This window comes from Pyxicephalus adspersus, chromosome 2, assembly GCF_032062135.1.
Source record: "Pyxicephalus adspersus chromosome 2, UCB_Pads_2.0, whole genome shotgun sequence".
NCBI classification, from domain to species: Eukaryota; Metazoa; Chordata; class Amphibia; order Anura; family Pyxicephalidae; genus Pyxicephalus; species Pyxicephalus adspersus.
The window spans coordinates 43,611,817-43,638,698 of NC_092859.1; the positions used below are offsets into that span (position 1 = coordinate 43,611,817).

The 26,882-nt window shown below is 39.4% G+C and overlaps 1 protein-coding gene across 2 annotated transcripts in view; it reads right to left on the minus strand.

Annotated features, from left to right (window-relative positions):
- The window catches only part of PCDH1 (protocadherin 1), a 142,015-nt gene extending 121,100 nt beyond the window's left edge, over window positions 1–20,915 (minus strand). For both annotated transcript variants that reach the window (XM_072400596.1, XM_072400599.1), the window contains exon 1: window positions 20,631–20,915. In XM_072400596.1, coding sequence (XP_072256697.1) covers window positions 20,631–20,688 — 58 coding nt within the window. In that variant the 5' untranslated portion in view covers window positions 20,689–20,915. The remainder of the gene's footprint in view (window positions 1–20,630) is intronic.
- Window positions 20,916–26,882: the final 5,967 nt, after the last annotated feature.

The window sequence follows — 26,882 nt, forward strand, 5'->3', positions numbered from 1 at the left end:
ATCTGGCCATAGCCGGCATTTCAATTTCAAAGGCAGGGGAGCAGAAAGCAGTATTTTTAGTATTAAGAGAATAAAAAGGCTGATATCAGGTCAGATTTGGGTATTTGTTGGACAGAGAGCTGCAAAAAGTAATAATAATAAAAAAAAAATGGCAAGCAGAAGCAAATATATCATAAAATGTAACAGTTTACTGAATCTTCCACTTTTATCAGGTGTTACAAATTAAACATGAAGTCTTGTAGGATTTCTATAGTCCAATGCTCTAAAGTGATAAATGGAATGGTATGAAAATCAAAAATACATTGAGGGTTTTTTTTTTTTACAGTGCAGACACTAATACTGCCAAAAGTCATTAACTGGCCTTTTAGCCTTCCACTAGGGATATAGCTAAGCACCAGAAAAAGTAGAAAATTATTTTTTTCTGGCAGGGTAAAAAGGTGAACTCTCAGAAAAGAATGTCAGGCTATACATTACGCCATGGTGAGGGACGGCCATGCACACATTCACGCTGGATTCATTCTGCATCTCTGTGTCACCGTCTATGAACTTCTCTCTCTCGAAGATGGAACGCCAACGCTCTGCAGGCCTTGTGAGCACTGCAGAGAGGGAGCTGATGGGGCATTTGATCAAGTGGTTTTGCACTTCAGCCAGTCACTTCGGCACGCCTGACTTGCTGATACATTGCTCCCTCTCCACAAGCCGTCCCCATTTATTCTAACTCTCCCTGCACATACTAGATTTATGTTATGACGTATGGGAAAGACCGAAAAGGGGGGTAAATATGCATTATACAAGTGGTAAGATACGTAAAATAAGCTATCATCACATTTTGTGAATAGCAACATAAAATTACTAATAGCTAGCAATATAGGCTAGTCATACACTCCTCCAATATTAGAATGCAATCCAACGAATAGCAGTATCACTTGCAAAGAGACAGGGGAAGGCACTAGTTTTACATGTTTTGGACACAAGGATCATAAGTTCCACATATTTCCAAGAAGTTTAAAAATATCTGCAAATGCTTAGAATCTTGACACTATTTCCAGAGTAACAGTCGCATCATCTTACATATAAGCCACCCATAAGAAAGTGGACAAATGCAACCATTCCTAGAAAAAAAATGGTGGACACTTATCTGCAGTTAGAAAACTAGGCTGTTGTATTGTGACATGCCTGGTGAGACAGTTTGCAAGATTAAATTAAATCTTGATAAAAGATGGAATAACTGACAACTAAACACATGTGCTAAAGCATTCTTTTCCAAAGATCTGCCCATGTATAGCTGACCTACCTTGCTTTTTACAGAACTGTATTTCCTATCGCAACCACTTATATATCACATTTAGTGCAAGATAAAAAGCAAAGAAAAAGATCTGATTAGCCATTATAGACTACATAAACATACGCAAGATCTAATAGGATTCCCCAACAGAATCCATATACAAAAAGGTCCTCATGTATTAAAATATGCCTGAATAATTATTCATTATTATCCATGCAAGCTCTAGATTTTTAGTCGGTTTATAGCGTATTTTGAGAACCGTGACCAGTTGCTACGAGCAACAGTCTTGAGCGCGTAAGGTTAACCGCTGTCCAAGCTGTAGCAATTACATTCATGTCACAGGACACACAGCTTGCAGCTACGGTACAGCAGGGGAAATGAAAAAGGAGCTGGTTTTGTTTGAAATAATATTACAGAAGACCTTTACACTGCACACCTTTCCCCACGAGCTCGGCAGGAAATTCAGACACTTTTGTAAGCCACCATAACACAAAAGCCTTGTCTGTTACAATGCAGCAGAAGAATATGTGGGCAAAGTCACAGTTTTCACAGCACAGAATGGTATAAAAGCAAACACCGGAGGTCACCACCTACAGTGCTCTGAAAAAAAGCTAATTAACCTGATTTAGGAATGAATAATGTTTTATTTACACGAGTGTCACCAACTGTATTGTCTGGGCACCCAGGAGACTTCACAGAGATACCACTTTCGAGAAGCCTAGAAGTTAAGAGATGTCATGGGAATTATTAGGTAGCATTCAGAAGCAACTGTTTGAAAATGGTTAAAAGTAGGATTCTTCTATTTCTGTACCTGCGGGTAACTTTTATGTTACTATTTTAAAATGAAAATTCCCAAAAAGGGAAGGTAATATAGCTGAAAAGAAAGCTAAAAAATTTAACAAGCCGTTTGCTGACAAACGACTTGATAAAGAAGACCTCCTGTGTAGCTCCTAAAGTCAAAGAATGGCAACACAAAATATTCTGTGAAAGTAATGCTACAGAAGGCAAGACTAAAAGCATTGCAGTTTATTATTGATTATAGACATGCTACAATAGATGGTCATTGATCCTAGACATGCTGCAGAAGATGGTCAAAAACTAAAAATAAGACTTAAAAGAAGTGACAAGTGACTGGTAAAGACCATTGAGATTATGGCCCTTTTGCACAATGATGCTTCAACATTTGTCAATCCTACTTTAGCAATGGCTGCATGAAAGTTCTCAATGCAGCTTTCCCAATAGTGACAACAAAATCTGTCACTTGTAGCCTGGGTCAGTCACCTATGTGTCAGACTGACAACACAGAAGCACAACTAAGACCTGGACAAGGTGTTGTCATTCCTTACCATAAATGCCAAAATAAGTCTATTTTAGTGAAAGATGCAGATTTAAAAACATAGATCATTAAAAAAAAAAAATAGATTTTAGTGACTGAGTTTACATATTAGAAGTCAGTGAAGGAGAAAAAAAAAGTTATTTGATTGTCCTAGTTTATTGCACACTGCATTGCCTTATTGATTGTATTAATTTCAATACATCCCCATCAACCCAATTAACATACTGGCATGTTTCAGTGTAAACAGAGCACAAGTCCAACCATTTGTTAAATGATCTATATGCTATCTCAGTATCTTATATGATGTTCTCTCTGTAAATAACATTCCAGCCATATCAAAGTTCATCCTAAATCATTCACAGCAGCATGGCTGAAGTATGTGGTCACTAATATCTACAGGATTTAGACAGGCTTTGGCAGTCTGAGTGAAATACCCGTAGATAAGGCTTGTAACAGAGTCCTCGGCGTGACCTTGGTAGTAAATGCTGCCTCCAGTTCTGAGCCTCAGGTATTTCTAAATGACTCTGGGAAACGAGCCCCTTTGGCTTAATTTTGCTGCAACAGTGACTTCACAGACAGTTACACTGACACAATTACAGGCGGGTAGCTCTTTCTTTGTAGATTATCCTCCGATACAGCTATGTGTGGCTGAGAAATGGCACTGTTTTAGCACCGATGTTTATTTTCTACATACTAAAGTGGTACCAACAGCCGAAACGAAAGCCCTGTACAGATGTCCAATGGACATCAGATTTTTGCCACTAGAAATGATCTTTTTATGATTGTATGCAGTGCCCATTTGTTCATCTGAAACTCCATGCTCTGATCAATGGAGAGGGAAGATTGAGCAAGAATAGAAGTGACCGGCAGTTTATTCCAATTTAGTTGGCCATCGTAATTTAAGTTACTATGCATTCACAGAGCCGAAAATGCTGATTGAGATTTTAGACTTGAAAACCTGCAGAGTGGCCATTACAATCAAAGTTAGCAGGAAACTTGATTTTGGGCTGATCCATATATTTCTGATATTTTTCTGTCCTTGAAATATTATCTGAGAAATAGGTTGGATAGAAACATGCCTTTTTTCCCCCCAGACATTCAATTTACATTTTTTAAATTACCCCATGAAGGCAAGGTCCGATGTTGCAGCAGAGGTCTTTTTCCTCTTGAGAAGAATCTGACAGTTCAACAAGCAAACCAATTAAAAAGGTAGCAAAGGTAACAATGAACAGTAACACATTGTCTCCTTCTAAAGTGAGCGAGGTCTTTCCAAAACGTCCATAGCATTAGATGGCAATAGGAACGTTTAAAAACCACAGAGAAATTCCCTAAGATAAGGTTTGGTATCATAGTGGATCACCCATGAAGGAGGCACCTTTTTTCAGCCCTGAAATTTTAACAGGTGGTGACCCCCAGTACTACTACCAAGTTTTACAAACATTTTTGGAAAAAACAAAATGAAAAAAAAGTTTGAGAAATATAATTCTTCTGTAATCTTCTTTTCCTCAATACAATTGACTTTTCACTCAGCTAATCCCGCATCTAATTAAATATGCCAGTTAAGGGCATAGATAAAACAAAGCTAAAAAGGGCAAATACATACAAGTTAACAATTAAAGATTCTTTACAGGTGTGTACACATAAATGTTGGAAATTTAGCACTAGATTCCTTATGGGAAAATAGTTTTTCTTGGTATGTATATTTTGGTCCTTTAATGCACTATGGAGGCCTTTCAACCGTCAAACAGACTTAGGCATGGTAATTTCTGATGACAGGACCAGAAATAGTGCATCTGGCTGACAGGAATGACCTTTGGCAATGCAGTCAGCGCTTCCAAGTTTGCTCCGAGAGAGCTGACAAGGGAAGCAGGTTCTGTTTTCCATCTCTACTCTCTGCATCTGTGCCAGTCGCCAGGCTGCTCTTTAGCTTTGCTGTTTTGGGAAAACCTAATGGACCCAGAAACAGACATTCTGCAATTTTTACAATTGTTAATTGTTGTAGGTAATAAACTGTGCAACCCCGACAGTAAAGTCTGGCTGTAAACTCACAAAACAATCTCAATGCTTTCCACTTCTATGTATTTAAATATTGGCCAACAATGCTCAACTCTTGTGTCCCAAGGACTTCACCCATAGCAGAACAAGTGAGTTCCAATCAACAAAGTTCATCTGCCTTTTAAATGTAACACATTTATGAATATTTAAGTTTTCAAACAGAATTTTAATGTCATCTTTAGCTACCCACATTCAGATTTATTTAAATGAAGATTATTAGCTGTAATTGGACAGTATAAGAAAAACTTGATCAATAAAAGCATACACAAACATTTACTTGCAAAAAACATGTTAAAAAGTCTTTATGTTGGCTTATACATGGTTTAATTGTAAGCAATCATGAGGAAACGTAATGTTGGGGATTTAAAAAAAAAATAGCCATTTTTTGGCCTCACATCTATGGCCTAGTAGAACAAAGGACTAAAGATCATTTCACATTGACCGATTATGGGTAACAAAAGGTAATTCTGATCCAGCCTAATAAAATCTGGTTAAATTCATCCATCATTCATTTAGCCAAAGCAAAGAAATATGTACCATCCAGAAAGTCTTACAGATACTGAATCAACAGCTCAGCCTACCAGCCAAACCATTATCTAAGTGATACAATGGTGCATACCTGAAACTCTGTATTAAATATAATAGACCACAAAGAACCCCTAATTAGCAAAACTCAGAGGTCAAGACCTTAAAACAGTTACCATTTGGTGTTTGAATCCACTGCTGTTTAAGGAGTTCTTGGTACTTGCAGTTTGATACATATGCCTTTATACACATGGACAATATTCAAATTCAAACAGGCTCTGCCCCGCATGTTTGCCCTGGACTGGACCTTTAATAAGTTGTCAGCAGACAGGTTTCAACAAACCTTTTATTACGATTACCAGCTTTGTGAGAAGTTTACTCAACAGAGGATTACATTCCTTGTAAATAACAGCACTCCTGCTGAAAACCATGACCTTAAATCCATGTAATGGACTGCCAGAGGTGAAAGGTCTGCTTTGCAGAACATGACAATAAAAGCAGAGGCAACTGCGTAAGGGATGAAGAGAGATCAGTCACCACTGCTCACCTTCAAGCTGGACTGTCTCGACGTGACTATTCTTAAATTAACAACAAGACCACCTCTAAATAGCTCCCGGAAGGATGACATTCACTATCTGTCTATTCAGAGGATTTGGGCTACAGGCCCATTAACAGATAAGGAGGCAGCCAAGAAAAACACACAGAGGTCCCAAAGGTTAAAAAGAAGCTGGAAGTGACAAATCACTAAATAGGAGAACAGAATTTAACCATTCTGCAAAAAGCGTCCACACATGCCCTGATAACTGCAAACAACCAATTCAAGCTTGGCTTTGCATAAATGGCTTTAAATGAGTAAACTTTAGAGATTCAACTTCATAAACAGAATAGAAAACAATATCTTCCTTGTATTAATGGGTCAACCAAGTCCTGGGCCAAGATTACAGCACCACTCCACAGAACATTAAAGATTAGCAAGGCTTAACCATAACCACAGCATACCATGCACCTAATAGAGTAGCATGGAGCCCATCAATGCCTGGGTTCATCTAGTAAGTACATTTGGATAACAGCATAGTATAAAATATTGACTGTACAAGGACAAGATGCAACCAATATTCTATTTTTCTGGAGACGAACTGCCTTTGGATCGGAGAAAACTGGAATGGGTAATGGTTTCATTGCAAGGAAACATCCAACACAGCACTACGGGTTAGCTTGTCCAATGCCACAGACAATTAGGTAATTCACAAATCCTGGAAGTCAGAACCACTAAATACTTATATTCACAAAAAATTACACATTTCTAATTAAAGCCACAGCAAGTCAAAAATTTGTTTTGTTGAACTCTGGACTGCAAAGATTATTTCTTTTCTAAGGCCAAAAAAAGAACCAGAAAACAGAAGTAATTATAGATAATTTAATATGCCATTTGCAATCTGTAGACTGCACTTATAAAATTGCATTCGCTTACCGCGACCAAGTCTTTACACCTTCTAAAAATACTTTACTGAGGGATGTATTACTATTGATTATAACATGTTTAAAGAAATAAAAAAGCATAAACGCAATGTTTTAGGTAATAAAATGTCTGAGAAGACTGATAGTTTGCCTTTTGAAAAAAAAAAAAGTAGTACAAGCAAAGAATTTTTAAGGAATGCTAACGGCTTTGAAGAAATGAAGGACACTCAAATATAAGACACTTAAAAGTGAAATGGTTATCTTTGAAATACCATCTTTTTCAGCTAAATTACCTCAATCCCGACACTGCTGCTCCTCAATACTCCATGTTGAATGTTTCCAGTTACCTTGTCCTTTACAACCTATTGCATTCAATTGACCTTATTTGTCTGGATCAAAATATCAGTCCATAGAACTCATGGATTTAGTTAGCCCTGACCCGACTGTAGTAAACTTCAATCTAGATTTTGAGTGATGTCTTCCCAGATTAGCAATGGGTTAAATAAATTCCCATCATTCATATATCCCCCCCCCCCCAGAGGTCTTTTAGCTAAGCATTTAAAAAATCCTGAGTCCCTCCTCTACTACTTTGCCGGCACTGGCAGCACCCATCAGTACTGTGAACCCCAGGTAAAAAATATTATCACCATACCACCATCACTAATGGTTTGTCTATTATGACATTGGAAGTCATTCAGCCTAAAAGAACCAGCAATGAAGAATGGAAAAGGCACATAGTACCAATTTGTCTTTTCTTGTTGATGACAAAAGGAATCACATAGGACTGGCACAATGATTGGGCGTTGACTTGAATTAAGGTAAGGAGCACAGTGTAGTACTGCAAAGCAGAAAGAAAAGTCCGCCTATGTAATGAGCAAGTATGGTTCCACATGCAACGCGTACAAATAAAAGTACAGATTATATAATAAAAAAAAACAAAAAAAAAACAAACAAATCCAAGATCAACTTTAAGCTCATCTAGTAAATACAGATAAAATGTAATTGAGTAGTTTGGGCAAACATTTCCCATATTACCATTCTTCCTACACCCAATGTAAATAACTGATTAAACAGGGCAAACATTATACTAAATTGCAAATTAATTATATAACATATGAGTTGGCTGTAGGCACTGGGCATCGCTGCAGCCAATAAAAATGACAAGGGTCTGCATGACCAGGACGGAATTATATCATATCCCCAATAACGAACCTCAATTTCCCTGTAAAGCTAAATTCTGTATCAATTCAACAGGGACGTCTGTGTGTATGGATTATGCTTACAATGTTTTCAATTATGCACAAGTTACTAATTTTTAGGTACCAAATTGTTAAGATTGTCAAGTCTAATTGCAGCATCTTAATAGTCACCAACACATGCAAGTAAGACTACAGAGGGCAGCATATATGTGGATTTGTATATATACATAAAAACAAAAAAAAAAAATAAAAGGCAGAAATGGTCTTATCAGTAATCAGATTACTTTAAAAAACTGACTTATAGATTGTTTTTTTTCCTTAAAAAAAAAATTGCATATTGTAATTTCCCATACATGCCACAGCAATGATTACAGCGTCTAGAATGGATTAACCGCTTTGATGCCAAAACGCTGACACGATCACCGCCTAGCGTCAAAGCACGGTGAGTTTCCATGGCAACATCCTATGAAGTCTCTCTTGCTAGATAGCCCCAGAGACCATTGTTTTGCAGTGACCAGCTTCTCTGCACAAGCCTGATCGATAGGCTGTGGCCCCCTGTTTCTCCAAAATAGGTGGCAATCACACGTTTGCTCTAGGTATTCACACCAAATTATTATGTAGAAATATAGCAATCTTGTACCAGAGCAAACAGTACTCTGAGGTCACTTTAATGTTAAAGTGTCACTCACACCAAAGAGTTATAATTAAGGTTGCCATTTTTTCCTTAGATAGGAAAATAGAGGTCTTAGAGCATTTCTCCTATAAATAACACTGATCCTTTTTTACTGTCCAGGCTGTTATAATTCCAGGATGAAACTTTTTTAAGCAGTGGTTGGTTTACTTGGGTTCAGTATTTTACCATAAACCCCCCAGAACTCTCTTACTTGGTCGTTATAAGCTGACCTCACTGCCATTTGTTTTGTAAATGTTCCAAACTTGTTGCATTGGAAGGAAAGATAATCTTATATAGATTTAAAGCTGATCTCCATGCCAAATAAAACCCCAAACTACTTTCCCGTTCCAGAAAGTACTGTAATTTCCACCTTACCTGTTTCTTGAAGTCATATACCTCCTATTTTAGGCTTCATCCTCCATCTGTCTGACTTGGCCAAGCAATGGATAGAGAGCACCCACAGAGTAATCCAGTTTTAAGGTTAAGAAGGTGAAGCAATCTTTTAAAAGATTTTAACTACTGCATAAAAGGCCAGGGAACTTGCCCTTATGAATCAAGTATTAGAAATGTAAAATAGTTTTTTGGTCTGCCACACGTTAATGGTAAATCGAGAGTACTGGACTTCGGTACATTGACCATCATTACAAAAAGCATGTCAAAGATTAAACAACTTGAACATATCAGCACACATGCATTCTAAAAGTAACAGCTATGCATAGATAGGAACGCAGCATGCAGGGTTATACTAAAGCATGTCTTCAATACACACGTACCGACCCAACACACTGGTGCACAAAGAGTCTTAAGCCAACAAAAATAGCATATTTTAGTTTTACAACTTGCAAAGTGCATCAGCCATCACAAACAGCACGATTTTAATTTCTGAATGTGACGGACCTCAAAGGCAGAAAATAAAACCTGTTCCAGTAAATAAATATGAAAAACAACCATCAACTGAAACTTTCCTACAAGTATTACATTAAACTGAAACTTCAGCTTCAAATTCTAGTGGAGGGTAATAATTTATAAGACTTACCTTGTCCATTTCCTGCTCTTCCTGCTCTTGAAATGAAGTGGAAAACCACTGATCTGTGGATGTCAACACTTAATAAGCACATCAAGACCCTTTTTAATAGAAACTCCCTAAGTGTTCCAATAAGCATATACTGCATAGGCTGATGAGTAAGCTGTACCACCCCTTCCCCTTTATATAAGTCCTACAACTAACTGGTCAACCAGGCCACCAATTATAGTAATGGTCCAATTTTTGACGCTTTGATAGTAGGAAGAGAACACCTAGGCTTTCAACACCAAGTCACAGATGCATGTAAAAATCAAAATACTCATAAAACCTACATTAAAAATGGGCCTGAGATGCAAGTGACTGGGAGGTGACTGTTTTGTACAGAATATTTCAGGAATTGGGGAAGTAATATTTAGGTTTTCACTAGGACTCCAAGGAGGGCTGTTCTACAATGCAATGACATGAACTGCTAGAATATTTGATACAGGGCAGCACGAAGGCTCAAGAAAGAATTTAGTCAACACTTACTAGGTTTTAAAGGGTTTTTCCACCCAACTCAGGATCTCCAAAAAGAACAGTAGTGGAACTACCCCTCCACTATAAAAGGTAAATGCTGATTTTTAGTCTAGATGGAATATAAGGAGCAAGATTATGTACCTCATTCCCTCACTCCTGCAGGATCCTATTTCACGAAATCTTCTACAGACTCTTCTATAAACTGCTTGGGGCTGCAGATGCAGACACCATCCTTCATCATGCATCTTGTAAGAGGAGGAAGTCAAGGGCCCACTCAACCTGGAGGTCAGATGGAACTGAAGCTATTCTGTCCATTGAGGAGTGAAAGATTGGCAAGTAAACTTGCTCCAAATTTACCTACAATCACGTGTTATACTAAGCCAACCTTTAAAATAGAAACCTGTAATTTATAAATAAATCTACAAGTTTTGAGAAGTCTTGAAGTCTCTGGTAGACGCCGCGTACTAGATCCAGACAGCAAAGCTGAACCTATTTCTTTTTAGACGAGAGTCAGATCACGACTCATATACAGTCTAGAAAATAAACTACATCTTTCACCTGAAGCTTCTAGGTCATTCACAAATTTTAACAGACCTTTGTAGACGTTATTCAGCTTTTCTAGCTTTTAAAGCAGCAACACCTCCTTTTGCAGCCCAAACATGTGGACTGGTTAATCAGCAAATATAGTTGCCCCAAATGAGACTCCTAGCGGTAAAAAATATCTATTCTAATCTGTGTGTTGTAAATATGGGCAAAATAGTGGGGCATTGGAAGGTTGTTTTTAATGGCATCCCAATGTACTTTGCCAGCCGTTTACAACAAATACATGGGACCCATTTGTGTGTTTCAGGGCAGTGTACATCGAAAAAGGGTATAGACCTGTTACAACCTGCACTGGGGTGCAGTGACAGCCTATGCAAACTGAATAGGCTGCCCTAATCTATCACAGTAACGTACTGCAACAATCTGAAAACACCGGTTGTCATATTTTGAGCTTTTTGGCTGCTCTGACTTCAGACACCTACTGAAAGCGGCTCAGTGTCACATCAGTCTACTAGTGAAGGATTTCTTAACAAATGAAAAGTAGAAAATCCCTTTAAGCTCTCTCCCACCCCAAAGGAAGAATACTTAAAATGTTATTTAGAGAACATTATATCATCCAATTTAGGAAAATGAGATGAAGTTCTCTAGCAAAGCAAAGTTTCATTTGTTTTACAGACTTGTTAACTGTAATACTGGCACAGCATACAAAAGATCCAGGGATTAAAGCAGTGAAAGTCCAGAGCAGCCTTTGGATTTTCACAGGCATTCATCAAAGTGTTAAAATAGCCATCAGTAATACCTGACACTTGAAGCACATAGGCTGCCTCCAGGCATCTCCGTCCACAGAAGCTTTTGTGAAGCCCAGAGCCCTGGATCCTGGTATGACTGCAGGTCACAGCTTGTACATGTGTGGGGTCTTGCTGCCAAACAAGCCGAGCCTGTATACTACAGACCAGTACAGCTAACCCAAAGGGTGAAAAACAATCAGCGGAGTGGAACAGATCGCACATGACTTAAAACATGAAGCCAGACCTCCAGCCTATTAAACGGAAGCCGACTTAATAAAAAAAACACACTGCAAATACAAACACAAGGCTAATAAAAAGTAATAAGCTGCAAATCCCACTATAGAGCTTATTTGTTAAGGCAGCACAACGCATAGTTTTGTTCATAAAATGAAGAAATAAATCAAACTTCACCTTTCTTTGGTTTAGGCCAGCCACAGCAAGCAACCTAAGTGATTATTTACAAAGGTTGAATGAACATCGTACACAACTCTTTGGCAAATTAAATAGTTAAATAGGATAAAAGACCCTAGAGAGCAGACTTTCCCAGCCAGGGTTCCTCCAGAGGTTGATTAGGGGTTCCTCGAGCAGTGGCATATTGATCTCCCATTTGACAGCTCTTGCACAGTTTTGGCACCAACATCGCTCAGCAGAGCTAGTGGAGTGAAGCTTCTCCTCTAGTTCCTCGGGTAACTAACCACGGACACCTATAACCTTTTTATCATCTGTTATAGAAGCATTCTTCTAGTTGACGTCCTCAAAAGGATGTTTTTTTCCACTGGCTGCCAATGTAAGGGTAACTTGTTTCTGGCCAGTAATATTCAATTTTATGAATTTAGAAAAAAAAGAGTTTTGGTATATATAGTAATGGGAAGGCAAAATAACGGAAAATCTACTGGGAGTCATATAAGCTAGAAAACCATACTAAAATATTATATACTAAACTAATAATGTTCTGTGGGATGTTAATATAATTTTTATAAGGTGTTCCTTGAGACCTGAAAAGTTCCACCATGATAAAATATGTTCAGGCACAAGCAAAATCATGCTACCCATTTAGTGCGTTTTCCTGGTCTCCAATGAGGCTAAAGGTTTTTAGAGGAGTAAAAATGCTTTATCCAACAGTACGAAAGCATCAGGGATGTCTACAGAGAAAGTACAAGTAGGACACTCAAACAAAAAGAAAGACTGTTTGGCAATCTGAAACTTTGCTTTGAAAAAATCCAAATAACTAACTACCTGGGGGAGGGGGTTAGGCAGAATGTTCAGATGCTTACAATTAAATCTAGAAGAAATGCAGACAGACACAAGACCATGAGCACAAATACATTTCAGTGCCAAACAAGCACAAACACAATTTGCACCTATGAAAGACTTGCAGACACCGGTAGCAGGCAATCAAAAGGTTAGAAAAATCACTCAAGTGCAAGACCACCTAAATATCGCCATCTGCCAGTTGTAATGTCTGTACCTTTTGGTCCTGCCTGGGGTTACCACTGGTGGGGTAATGACAGGAAGGCCCAATTTATACAACTGCAGCTCGAACAAATTAGCAGACAGGCTTCTAGCAAACTTTGACACAGCAGTGTGATTAAGCAGCCCTAAAGAAACCGTTCTGTCCCGTCTATCACACCAGGTTTTTTTCCTGTAAGGGAATGAATTTGTAGAATACACGTTCATGCAGTGCAAGGAAAAGCAGAGAATTTAAAAAATGCATAACTCCATTTCCAATCAGAAATCATAATGTTACTTTTTATTTGAAGGAGGAGGTTTTAAACAGATAAGTTGGTCTCCCACTGATTAAAATCGGCAGATCTGGCAGCTTTCACCCCAATAGTGGATCCAACACAACTTTTTCCGAGTTATGATGACTTTACTGTGAGATATACTAAACACTTTGCATATATATATATATATATATATATATATATATATATATATATATATAGTCATAAGGAGAACTCCTGATACTCATAACTAGAAAACCCATCCTGGACAATTACTGTAAGAAAAGCTGAACAAGGCCATATGGTTGGTGGTTTAGGTCCATTTTAGGGCCATATGTGTAAGTCCGTAAATTTGGACAAAACAAAACATCTTGTCTAAAACATCCCCAACCACAAATCCAATTTTATTGGCGATCAAGGGCAACATAATCTTCCTTTGCTTCCAAGGTCAAATATTTTGCAAGGCATGAAGTATCACAGGGCTCATTAGGTTTAAATCACAGAGCTTTAACTAAGGATAGGAATCTTTATTTTAATTCTGTGACTGTAATGGGTAGGCATTCTATTGCTTTTAGAAACGTGAATATGTTTCTTTTTAGCAGATTTTGATTCAAAGTGTGAAGTGCTCATATTTCTCTACATTCAGATGTCTAGAATCCCACTGCTAGATCTGATCTGAAGGATAGCTGGGATCACTAATGGGGAAGTAAGGATCGATTTACTCAAATCTTTTGCAATCCACTACAAGTTTTCCATGGATCATCCACATTTTCGATAATCGACTTCTATTACCATAGTTTAAAATGGATAATCTCCCTGCCCAAATATATATGGAAAGTATTAATAAGATGAAAACATTTAAAGATTGCATGGATAGTATTTGCATAGACACTAATAAATCAGTTTAATATTAAATAAAATATTTAGTTTTAGAAAGAAAAACCAGAGGGTAGTTCTGGATATAAATCAGTTAAATTGGCCTCCGTTCTGTTTATTTTGAAAATGCACTTTTTATAGGTTTCCCCTCTTCTTTCATTTATGCATAGCACTCAGCAAACATCTGTTTTTAAAACGGTCAAACGGCTATGGTTTTACAGCGCCTGACGTCTATTCCCATAAATGTAAAAAGCTTGTTTGTGTGATCACTTGCAAATATAATCGCAGACAGAACCTGGAAGAATTATTGCATGCCTAATGTCCCTGTTCTACGACAAAGCACTGTCAATTTGGAGTGTCAGAATTGAGCGAAGAGACTGGATTATGCTGCACAACTTCATTACGTGTGCACATAAATTCAGGGGGAAAAAAATAAAATAAAGTCTTGAAAAACATGTATACAGAAGGATGACAATACAGCTGCCCACCTGTTCCATGGCTCTACAGTGCCTCTAGTGGCTTTCAGAGCTATTACAGGCTCCTCTAACCACTGCCAATTGAACAAAACAGAAAATAATTATCATCATACAATTAGGTGTTACTGTATCAGCTAAATTACAAACTGAGCTGCAAAATCAAGAGTAACACACACAAAAGAATGAGAGTTCATCACTTAAGTTTGCCAGTAAAGGATCACATTTAATTGAAGGGGAGACACCGATGCAAAGTATTTTTTTTTTATTATTATAATGTCTCAGCGTCCACTAATATGTTATTATACTGTTACTTTTATGTTCTTTTTTTATCATAAAACACTCAATAAGTGATGACAAAACAGCAGAAATAAGATGACACTAGATTTGTAGGATTAACCCTTCTGCAACTATAAACACCAGGAAATAAATTATTTCTATTTATTCCATTGTACAGAATATACACATAAAAGATATACATATAAACTTGACATCTCTTTAATGTCATCTAGTACTAAACATGTCAATATATGCAGATATGATAATCAGTTATAGCCATGCCTCATCTCACTAAAAGGACTACAAAACCTTGTATACCCCAGAGGGCTCTAAAATAGAGGTTTTGCTTTAAGCAGCCAAGCATCGGATAGATGACCAATACTAAATAATTAACACTATATTGCTTTTCCCTATAGATCTAGAGTTACACGGTTTAAAAGGCACAATACAATAGTACAAAACACACTAAAAAAGGTATCATGTCATTCATAGTGTTACATCGGCTTAGTTAGCGGCAGAGCTAACAGCGGCATTGTGCCATAACCCATGGGAACAAGAGTCACCTTCACCAGTCTGCAATGGGCAAATCATAAAAAAAAAAGGCACACACAAGACTACTAGATGAACAAGGCGAAAATCCATCCATTGTACACTACAGCAACCAATCAGCAATCTGCTTTCTTTCCATTGCCTACGTTGCACCAATGAAAAAAGAAATTTTACTGGCCGCAGTAGACTACTACATTACATTTATAAAAAGCACTAAAACGTACATATACCTGTCCAAAAAAACCTAAAAAAATTTGCACATACACACAGACAAGCGGAAATATTGATGGCCCAATGTGTGGTTGAATAATGGAAATGGACTCAGCTTCAACACCAATAAAGACGACCCAACCCAGAACGAAGCATTACCTCCTCCAGTTTCTGATGGATGTTGCTATATCAAAACTGAGAAATACAATTTTTCCATCTTTTTTATAGGGCTGGCTCGTCCCGCAATATTGAAGGAGTTTATCTATAAATCTGTGTGATTCAAAGTGCTACTGTTTGGAGTAAAGGGGGGGGGGTGTAGTAATATATACGCAGCTTTTTCCAAAGCTTGCACAGCTCTTACACAGCGTTCTAGGAAGCCAGCTCCCATCATCCATTATAACAGTACATTAGAAGTGTGCATTGTATTCAATTACATACATAATCACGCTACGTTTTATGAGATTCCCTGTACCGTGCTGCACTGCTTTTTGGCACGATGCATAGAAAATACCGTCGATCTCTGAACAGCGAACAAGATGGAGAGAAAGGCACAGATTGAAGGATCAAGCAACATAAATACTATGAAATAAGCCATTAATATAGCATTCTTTGACATAATGGTAAAAGGAAAATGAAAAATGAATATATACCCACTATACATGTGTGTAGACGCATGCATCTGTCCATATTCCTAATAAAATATGGAAAGGCATACAGCTTGCCACTTCACAGGATTTTTTTTAATGCCTAATGCATATACACACCTAGCGCGGATAAACATTATGGGGTGGCTTTTATAAGGAAAAGAGAAATATGAAAACTGCAACCAATTAGCTATCATCTTTCATTGCGCTGACGGTTCCAAATTGACGAAAGGTGACGTCTCATTGGTTGCCACAGGTTACTGCACTTTATCGCTCCCCGTGACGCCTTATTAAACAAGCCTGTATGTGCAAACCAGCTTTTGATTTTTTCACGTCGTCACTCAACTCTTATTTCAACATACAGCCGTCATTAATAATCTAACGCTCGTACCAAGGGAGTGCGTAGCCAAGTACATAAATTCATATATATTCTAGTCACTGCCTTGTGAAAATTCACTATGAATGCCGGCACGGGGAAACATCAGGGGGATGTGGAGGCTGGGTGGGGTTGAAGCTACAGGTGACAGCTTGGAGAAAAAGCAGGTTTAATATTGCAAATGCACAGCCATCGAGGCTTTATGTTGAGACAACAAGTGTTAAGTGGATCTCAGTTGCTTCCTCTCGCTGATGCTGGCCATGATTCTCCCTTACACACACTAAAACGCACTCGCTGTCTCTGATCTCCTCCTGATCTGCAAACGCACATTCAAAAAGCAAATACGCCAGCCCTATGTCTTCAAACGCCTTTATTTTTTTCCCCTTAATCTGCCTTGACAGGGGAATCCTACAGACATATAGCCTATTCAACGTACACCCGACCTATACAATGCAGTTTTGCGAACACAAAAGCTCTTATATCCCATTTCTATACACGCAATAAATTAAAAGATACGCTGCAAACAACCCTCTCCATTTACCCTACTAGCAGACACAGACCACAGTTGGCGAACCGTGATTAGCCAGCCTCTCTAACACAGCCTGACTTTCACTGCCGCGGAGCACAAGTGGAACGCTGTAGTCGCTAGATAATTGATAGCTCTGGAGGCGAATGGACTTTCATTATCCGGCAGGGGGAAAAAAAAGTGGCACAAATCATCCCCCCCTCAAACAATTCCCGGTCTAAGCACCAAAGCATATCCTCAAGTGACAGAGCATCGGTGGAAATGCAACCACTGCAGTGCCTCCAAAATATATATGTAAAATAATACTTGCTAAATCTTAATCAACTGGCTGTAATGTAGCTAAGAATGGTAAGTGTTAAATCTGTGTGGTTGATTTGGATGGGGAAGAGATCAATACTTCCATTGTTATGCATTTCTCTCCTGCATTGTGTTTTGTAAACATCTAAATAAACATAACAGAAAAACAAAAAGAGGAAACATAAAACAAGAAAACAAAAAACAGTTCATTTGGACTTTCATCATCAGGCAGAAATGCACAGCCAAGCAAGGCTGATCACATCTCAATTCAGGGATGGGTTGGACTGGCAGCTTTAAGGGTCTGCAGCAGCTGAGCCAGACGTTCATTAAACCCAGGAAGGATTGTGACATGATGCCCATGGAGATTGTAAGCTTTTGTGTATGTACACATCAGAGGTGTGACCTGAACCTCTGACCCTCACACTAGCCAACATTCCAATGTCTTTCTAGTCAACCAAGCTTATTTAATGAAGTAGAGTGCTATGTCCAGCAGTAACCCACAGCAACCAGATACCACTGAAACTTCAAGCTTCAATGGTTTCTATCGGTTACTGCACTTGGCACATGATTAGTGCTCTTTGCACTTTATTAAAAAAAGCCATCTCTGATAGCGATGAGCTCAATCTAGATCTTAACTGGGATTACATTACCATAATATGAACATCTTGACAGGTCTGGAATGGTCGTAGCTTTGGCTAGGGCAGGCAACCTACCCATTCCAACAGAATGGATGGGAGCAAATTAAAAAATAAAGAGGAAAAAACAACGCATGGAGTTCATCCAATTGTGGAATGTATCTTGCCCAATTCTAGGGAACAGGAAATAGATTTGCTAATTAAGATGAACTTCCTCAGAATCCCACCATCTGTGATCAGGGTGGACGTCTAAAGGTTCCATTAAAATGCAAATAAACAGTTAAATAGTGAGCATGAAAAAAGGCTCTTCATGCAGGAATGGAAAGGTTGCAGAACAGGTGCTACAAATTGCACTCATCAGCAATACCTTGGGTTAAAGAGCAAATTATTTCTCCCAAGCTACACAAAAATAAATGCAATAAAAAATATATATATATATATATATATATATATATATATATATATATATATAAATAAAAATACGCATGATCGAATGAGCTGGCTCGCTTTCTCCTCCAAGCCACCCAAAAAATATATTACCAATTTTTCACTAGCGAACAGACTTGAGATGTGGAAAATTACAGATTAAATAACATATGGCATTGCGTAGATCTCTATAGTTTGCAAAAACTCCAGAATGCACTGGGTTGATGAATCCGTATTCCTGCACTCCCACCAAATCTACATGGTTGGATGAGTTCTAGGCATAATGCTTGTTAACCATTAGAAAAAGTGTCTTGATCAATGATTTCATTGAAATGGGTTTAATTTGCAATGAACAAAACATTAGCCAAGAATAATACTCCAGCTGCAACATACTTTTTATTAGCAGTGGAAGGGAAAAAAAGTGAGTTTTCCTGATGGACAGGCATATATGATCCTTAAATTCACCTCGCCATACGTGTTCTGTCCGCAAATACATCACCTCTATCATAATGGCACCAATTCTGATGCGTCTTCCCAAGTGCCAAGTCATAGGAACTGTTTATTGCAGTCAGACTGGCTTATTTTAATGGCATTCGCTGATTAAATAAGTCTCTTGGCCAACTTGCCAGTGGGTAATGCAAGGATTGTTTTAAATACTGAGAAGAAGACATAAAACGGCACATATTGTCCAATAAAAGAAGCAGATGGAGAGGGGGACAAAGTTGCACTGGAATCAGCAATAAAAGCGCCTTACATATGGAACGATGGTGGGGTTGGGATTGTTAGAAAAGGTGGATGTTACAGCAGGTGTATCCAGGGATAAGACTAGTGTAGTCACTGCAATAAGTGGAGTGAGAAGACCCCAGTCCTGTACTTATCTACTCCCCAACTAACTGGCTGGATCAGTGCTCACAAGACACCTGCAGGCATCTCCGGCTTCTATCTGAGAAGGTGCAGCTGCTTTCCCTACCGCTGGCAGTGCAAAGCCAGGAAACCTGAACTGAGAATACAAGCTAGACTATGCAGGCTTGCAATCTGCTCAATGGAATATCTCCCAACATACGTTCTCCCACCCACCATCAATGCCCACAGCTCCCCACCAGCATACATATGTTGTAGGCTTTCTAGCCACCCAGCAGAAGAATTTACCTTTATATCCTAAATAACAAGCAGCAATACACAGGGAAATCACAGAACAGCCTCTGAATACAGCTCAATTACAGCTACATAGCCTGACCACTGCTAGGAACATCACAACACTAGATGCCTGTGTCATACCTCCTATGCAAGTCTGCATGGACATTCCCAGCTACTGCTTGAACACAAGGCAATGGACTCCCTCTTTTTTTAAGACCTGCATTGCTCAGAGTGTTATTTATGAATCTATATGCAGGATCAAATGTGGTCATTTGGGCTACATCAGTGTTTGCAGAGTAGGGTCTCCCCTTAATCTCTGTAGACCCCCCCTTGTGTTCCTATCTCCATTCCTTAGTACATCAGGAAGCATCACTCTACATTACTGTGACATCTTCTGTATTTGTGGGGTGCAGATCACACAGCCCCCCAACCTTTTAGAAGACTCAACCCCCTATCTATCATAGGGAATATAGGAATTTTCTGATCTATGATGGGTCCTGCTCTGCACAGCAGCCTTATCCATCACATCTACTCCTTAGTCCATCAGCTGTGTGATGAGATTACTGGGGTTCAGGATCACACATAGGGAATATAGGAATGTCTCATCTGCATCCCTATGACTGTGCAAGGGGTCCTGCTCTGCAGAGTGGAAGTAAGTGGGGTTCCCCAGCACCCATAGCTGTCCAGATCCAAGTGTGCAAGAAGTAGCAGCAAAATGACATATTGGGGTGCTAGGATAGCTACATCCAAATAGAAGTTCCCCCCCAAACCCAATCCATAAGCAGCAGTGAAAGGGTTAGATTCACCAGTCTCCTGCCCATATTTCCAATTAGACTTTCACCAATCCAGGCAGAAGGCTGATCACCCTGCATTCCCAATTGGGGGGTCATGGCTTCCCATAACTGAGCACAGTTGACGCCCTATAGGGGTTCTCCATGGGGTTACCCCAACACCCCCTGCACAGTGGCATGCCAGCTCTGATGGGTCCTCCATGAGTGGCAGATGAGGCTGCCAGCACCCCTGATGGCACATTTGGGCTCATGACTTGGAAGGCAGTGTTTTTAGGGTTCCCTTACCTGTTTCCCCAGCTTTCCTCCAGCCGCCTCCTCCTTCACCGCTCTGCCGGCTCCTCATCGCTCGCCTTGCCGGTCTCCGCTGTCACATCCACACGGGCAAGTCCCAGAGAAACGGAAATAAATCACGGCAATGAAAGCGGCAGAAGTTGTGTGTGCGCCCCCCAATAAGATGACATCCAGTGTGTGTGTAGCCCGGGCTGGCAGGGGGAGCTCCCCGTGTAATGCAGAGAGGCTCCGTCCCGGAGAGGAGCTGGCTGTGTATGAGCCGGGAGCTCTGTGCTCTTCTCTGTCTCTGGACTGGGGGAGGAGCCGGCCAGTCTTATCCAGCATCCCTGGCTCTCCATGCAAAGCTGCTATGTGCTTGTTGCATGCCTCAACTCTGCAAATAGGGGCTTTCTCCCCCCTCTCAGGGCTTTACCAAACACAGGGACAAGCCTGACACCCCTCCTCCTCGGGTACTTGGAGAGGACGGATGGGGGGTGCAGACTGTGATTCAAAGAAAAAATCATTTCATTGCAATAGTTAGGAGTGTTACAATCACAGGCTGTGATCTGATACAAGCTGATGGAGCTTATAATAGGGATTGTATAATGTATGGGGAGTGCAGGGGATATACATGATTGGTTATATGATGATAGGTTAGGAGCAAAATAAATGCTGCAATCCAAGGATTTGAGTTTTCAGTGTTTCTGGACCTTTTAAAAAAAGGGAGAACCCCTGCTATAACCAGTGGTGTAGTGGGGTGGGCTATTACCATGCCCCCTCTCCTTTTTTACGACTACTGCTGGCCAGTGAACATTGCTGGCCAGTGATAAGAAAAATGCTCATGGCACTAGCAACCTACTGGGGAACCATAGTTGGGAAACACTGGAAAAGGGTGTTCACACAATGCATTGTGGGTAACCCCAAGCGTACTCAAATCACAAAGAATCATGGGTAACCCCTATGGAGCACCACTTTAACCTCCCTAGCGGTCTAATTCTCTCCGTATTTCCATGCAAAAAGCGGTACAATTTTTTACATTGTAGGCCTATATTTCTTAGGCGTGACTCACCAAAATATGTCCAATAGTTAATAAATTAAATAATAAACTTAAAAAAAAACACAAAAAAACACTATTTAACACAAAATTATTTGAATTTCCCGTCGATCCTCCCGCCCACACCGACGCATGCACCGACGTCACTGGGAAACCTCGGAGATCATCTCTGCACTTCATGGCTGATGATCGGAGGAGGAGGACGTCTCCCCAGGACAAGCAGGATGTTGGGGGGCGCTAAGTGGGGTTTTATTATGTTTTTATGTACCCCGAGTGTGATTGAATTAGAGAAATGGGAAGTCATGTACCCCCCATTGGGATTGTAGAGGCAATCAACCTGGTGCCTTGGATTTATAAAGAGGCTTCCGCTATCATCGCCGTCTTGCTATATACTGTTCTTTCCTAGCTTTGTGTCTAGCGTCAGTTTTAAGTTAAACATACATACTGCAATCTGATTGGACCATCTCCTGGATCTTCAGCAATGCAGAGCATGGGCTTGTCTTGTACATATAGCATTGGGCACAGAGGTAGTAAAATGATGAGGTAAGTAAATCACACATAATAACACCCTAAATCACTGTCCCCTAACCTAAGCTAAGCTTCCCAGGTCTCTGCTCCGATATATTACATCATCAGGAATAAAATCTGCACTGGTGCTAAACAGGCCTGTCCATTAACTTCTCATTGACCTAAATGTGGCCATACCCCAATACTGGAGATGCTAGGGGTAAGACCACATTTAGGCCTATGTGAGCAATGACTAGAGTATAGGCAAAGTTCAGGCCTGAGGTACGTACCCTAGCACCTCCAGTGTTGGAGTATGACCAAATTGTTGATGTTCTAGTTTAGATTAGGTAAGCAGAAGGCAAAGAACAAGTCAAAGTATCAACTAATGTCTCCCTATGGCTAATCTGTTCCCCATTTCTGATTTATGGTGGGGAGATTATCAAGAAACAGCAAAAGAAGGGAGATCCTTGCACTGCATGCCCTCTGGTACAGCTTCCTTTCCAGCAAGGAGAACAGTGAACAGAAAAGACATCCTCAAATTTTCTGATTCTAGCAGTTAGTGGTTCTTGGTTCAGATAAACAGTTATGAGTCAGGAATTGCATACATATAAAAATCTTCCCATCTTAGAAGAGTTTGTGTAAATATAATCAAATGAGGCTACTTGTAATGGTAACAACGGTCTCAGAAGTGGGTTGTCTCATTTTGAGAACATTTTCTCTCACTTCCTGTTGTGACTACAGAACAGGAAGTGAATAGAGATCTTCAGAATGTGAAACAGAAAGCAAATAGAAATCAACAGCTATTTTACCTATTCCCTACTCTACCCAAAATAAAAGTGTCTTGGCTTTAGATATACACTAAAGTGACCCTGTCAACTTAAGGCCATTTTTTTGTAAAATCTTATCTGAAAAGAAAGAATAAACTTACCCTTTGGGTAAATTTTTGGTTGAAATGCTGCTTCTTCATTTATCCCCAGGTCTCACAAGTATTCAACCAATAGGTTAGGTAGAATACATGATCCCCCCCCCCACCTCATATTGTGGTTCCTTCCACTGGCTTGTACATCTGGTTGTGATGTACTGACAGGTGGAAGAAACCATAGCATGCAGCAGGGTAGCAAACATTCCACACACCACCAAAAAGTCTAGAAGTCATTTTAACAAACAGGCCTCCGAAATAATTTGTATTTTCCCTCTTCTTTTACATGCATGCTTTAAATGACTTTGGGCTGGCAGTGTCACTTTAAGCCACACTCTTTAGTAACTTGGGAAACAGTAAGTGGAGCCAAATTAAATAGCCCACTTGCTGATAAACAATGTGAGCACCAAGGTGTTTGTTGACTTGCGTTGATAAGCTCAACAACTTGCACAGTCTTTGCCCTCCTCCCCCATCATCACCAAACAAGGCCTTGCTATGCGCTGGGCTCAGGCTCACAGTAAACACACTTTTGTCAGCAATGGCTGAAAGTTTGCTGTTTGTGTTACAGCTAGCTTGGGTGTGGTACCTACAAAACACTGCACCGTTTGTACTCGAAACACAGAACACACACCTGTGCTGGAAGAGTACACACATCCACATTTCACAGGACAGCAGGAACATAAAACCAAAATTCATCTTCTGCAGCCATTAAACTGACATTCTCTTCATTCAGGTCCCTTCAAACTGGAAATTCAAGCCAAAACAATGACACTAGAGAAAAGATCCGGGTAGTAAAACTAGTTTTTCTAGTCATATTGTACCCATTTGGCAAATACAAAGATGGGATCACAGAATGCCAGAGGGACAAGACTGCAAAATCTACAAAAACGTATTATGATCTGACATAAATAGCATTGTGCCTTGTAATAGAGATGTGAATTGTGTCACTGGGTTAGGTGGGTAGGTATGAAAATGTCACTTACCCAGTCCGCAATAATCTATTAAAAGGAGAATTGCTGAGTTTGTCTTTCTAAAAATACTACTTGCCTGGTTGTCTTTGATAGTTGGAGTTACTAACATGGAACAAGCATTTATACCATTAAAGTTACTCTGCTGCCACCTATTTTTTTTGAATTGTAAAAGAGAACTTTTCATACTGACTCGTTCCACTGATTTTTGATCTCTATAGAAATGCCAAAAAGTCTACTGTACCTAACGCATTTCTGTGGTACCTGCCGCATGCTGTGGTTCCTTCCACTACATGACTATCTTACATAGGGGTCTGTTTATATAGCAGAGAATTCATATTTTCTAAAGTGACACAAGCTACTCTATGGGGTCATTTTATAAAGCAATTCACAGTGACATTTACTGAAATATTCCCTGGTGGAGAATCAGTTACTGCCATTGGACCTGGAAGATTCTTCACCAGGGACTGTTTTATAAATAGACTCCATAGAGTTTCTATAAAGCAACCCTGTCACCTTAATGAAAAAAAAAATGTGTGCAAGATTTAGGGTCAATTCACACTGCGTTACTAACAATGGTGCCCTGACATTTATTGTGCTTGCAACCCTATTGCACCTTAATAAAATATTTGCCTTACAATGCAGCGCACTGTAATTTATGTAGCTTGTGTTATGTTGTGTTATAGCAGACCTAAAACCATTTTTTTTTTACTTTACATAAAAGGGTAGATTCATTTTATGTAAAGTAAAAATTGTCTTCTTTTTTTTCAGGTTTCAAACCCTTTTAAAAAAAAAAGGTAAACCCCCCCCCCCCCCCTCCTGTCTTTACCGCCACAGCGATATCTTTACCGAAATTTTATACCTAGGAAAAACAAATGGGAGCGCGGAGCCTCCTGGGATACCCATGTCACACATCCCAGGAGGCTTCTGGCTGCTCCTTCTGCACATGGCTAAAATCAGACCCACACAGAAGGATGGGAAAAAAATGCTCATGTCACCCATGTGCAGATAATGGTGCCGCAGCGGTAAAGGCAAGAGAGGAGGAGCTTTGTTCTTTTTTTTTTTTTAAGTGTTTAAACCTTAAAAAAAAAATGAGAATGCAGAGCCTCCTGGGATACCCATGTTATCTCAGGGGGCTTCTGGCTGTTCCTCCTGCGCATATCTGAGAACAGAAGTTTCTTTTACCTGCATGGGAATAAAATACCATTCTCACACATGCACAGATAGTGATGCCATTGCAGTGAATTTTTTCTTTTAAGCCTAAAAAGTAATCAAACAAATGGGTCGGCATTACAACCAGGAAACAAGCATTTAATATTTAATAAAATTTCTATGTGAACATTTCTTTTATTAAAAAATCTCAAAAATGTCTCACCATGTTCAATTTATAAAGCAGGGAATCAGACATTCCCCCAAACATTCCCTGCTGGAGAATCTTCCTTGTGTTTCAATGGCAGTAATTGATTCTCCAGCAGGGAATGTTTGGGGGAAAATCTGATTCCCTGCTCTATAAATAGAGCCCTTTGTGTTGTTTTACACTGCCTTATTGGGCAGAACAATTTGTGAATCTGTTTTATTGTTTTGAAAGTACCACATGCTAGATATTTATTCTAATATCTAATTATTATTTTGTATTTTTTTTCTTTTAGGTGTTAAATGTTTTTTCAACTTTTTATGCCTTACATGATAAAGTAACAAGTAAAAGTTTTTTCCCATCCCTGAACTCTAACGGTACATGGGATTAGGCTGTATTTAGCCCCTGGCTGGGGAAAGTTTATACCATGCAATCAAGATAATTGCCATTAAAGAGCCCACTCCCATTTAAGTGCTTAGAATGTGTGATATTATTGTGCATTTTTAGTGTTTTTAGGTTGTGTTGATGTTATGCATTGCAGTGTGGTTTTATCTGTGCCAGTGGAAATCTGGAAACGTGCTGGCAAGAGCTCACTACTGGACAATATCTTTTAGGCCAGTTTCTGTCTGATATAGAAACACTCTAGTGACACAAATATTCCTGCACAGGAAATGCAGGAAGGAGGGAGGAAGAGATTCTAATGCTGGTTAACAGTCATTCAAGGCTTTTGTGGTTTGCCACATAAATGTTAGGTTGGACTTTGTCAGATCTACACACTGTTTATTATCTCTACGCACATTTACATAGCACAAAACCATAAAATTGGTAATTTGCTTGTTTTACAGTACATTCAAAATTTGGCAGCTGAGATATGATTGGTTACTTTGGACAGCGCCTCTACTTTTCCTTGCTGCAAGTTTTTACATCTCAATGAATCAAACCATAGCCCCTTCAAATCCGTGTCACACTCTCAGGGGAGCCTATTTTTCTCCAGGACATGGAGACCCATATCCTGTTTCCTCTTATTGATCATATGTTATTCTACTTACCCGTGGCTATCAGTCCATAAAAAAATGTCATGTTCTGCTCCACAGAAGCAATGATTGCGAGTTATCAAGACAGATGATTAAATCAATGTATGAGATATTCTATCTTTGACTACAGCGTAAGCAGTTGAAGATTTGCGATACCCGCAGGTAATAGCAACCAGCACATGTATTACCCATCAGCCTCCCACCATTTGTCCTGGGCTGCTCTCCATCTCCTCCAGTTGAAAAGACTGACAGCTAGGATTTTTTTTTTCTTTAGCAGCCTTCATTAAAAATGAGTGAATGGACGAGAAAATAAACAATTTGGTATTTCTAAATTTACACTGTTTGCTTCTCACTCAGCATCAAAATCTTTCATGAGCTGTAGCGTCAGAATCATGTGTCTGTTTTAAAAGGGAAAAAATAGATGTTTGTCA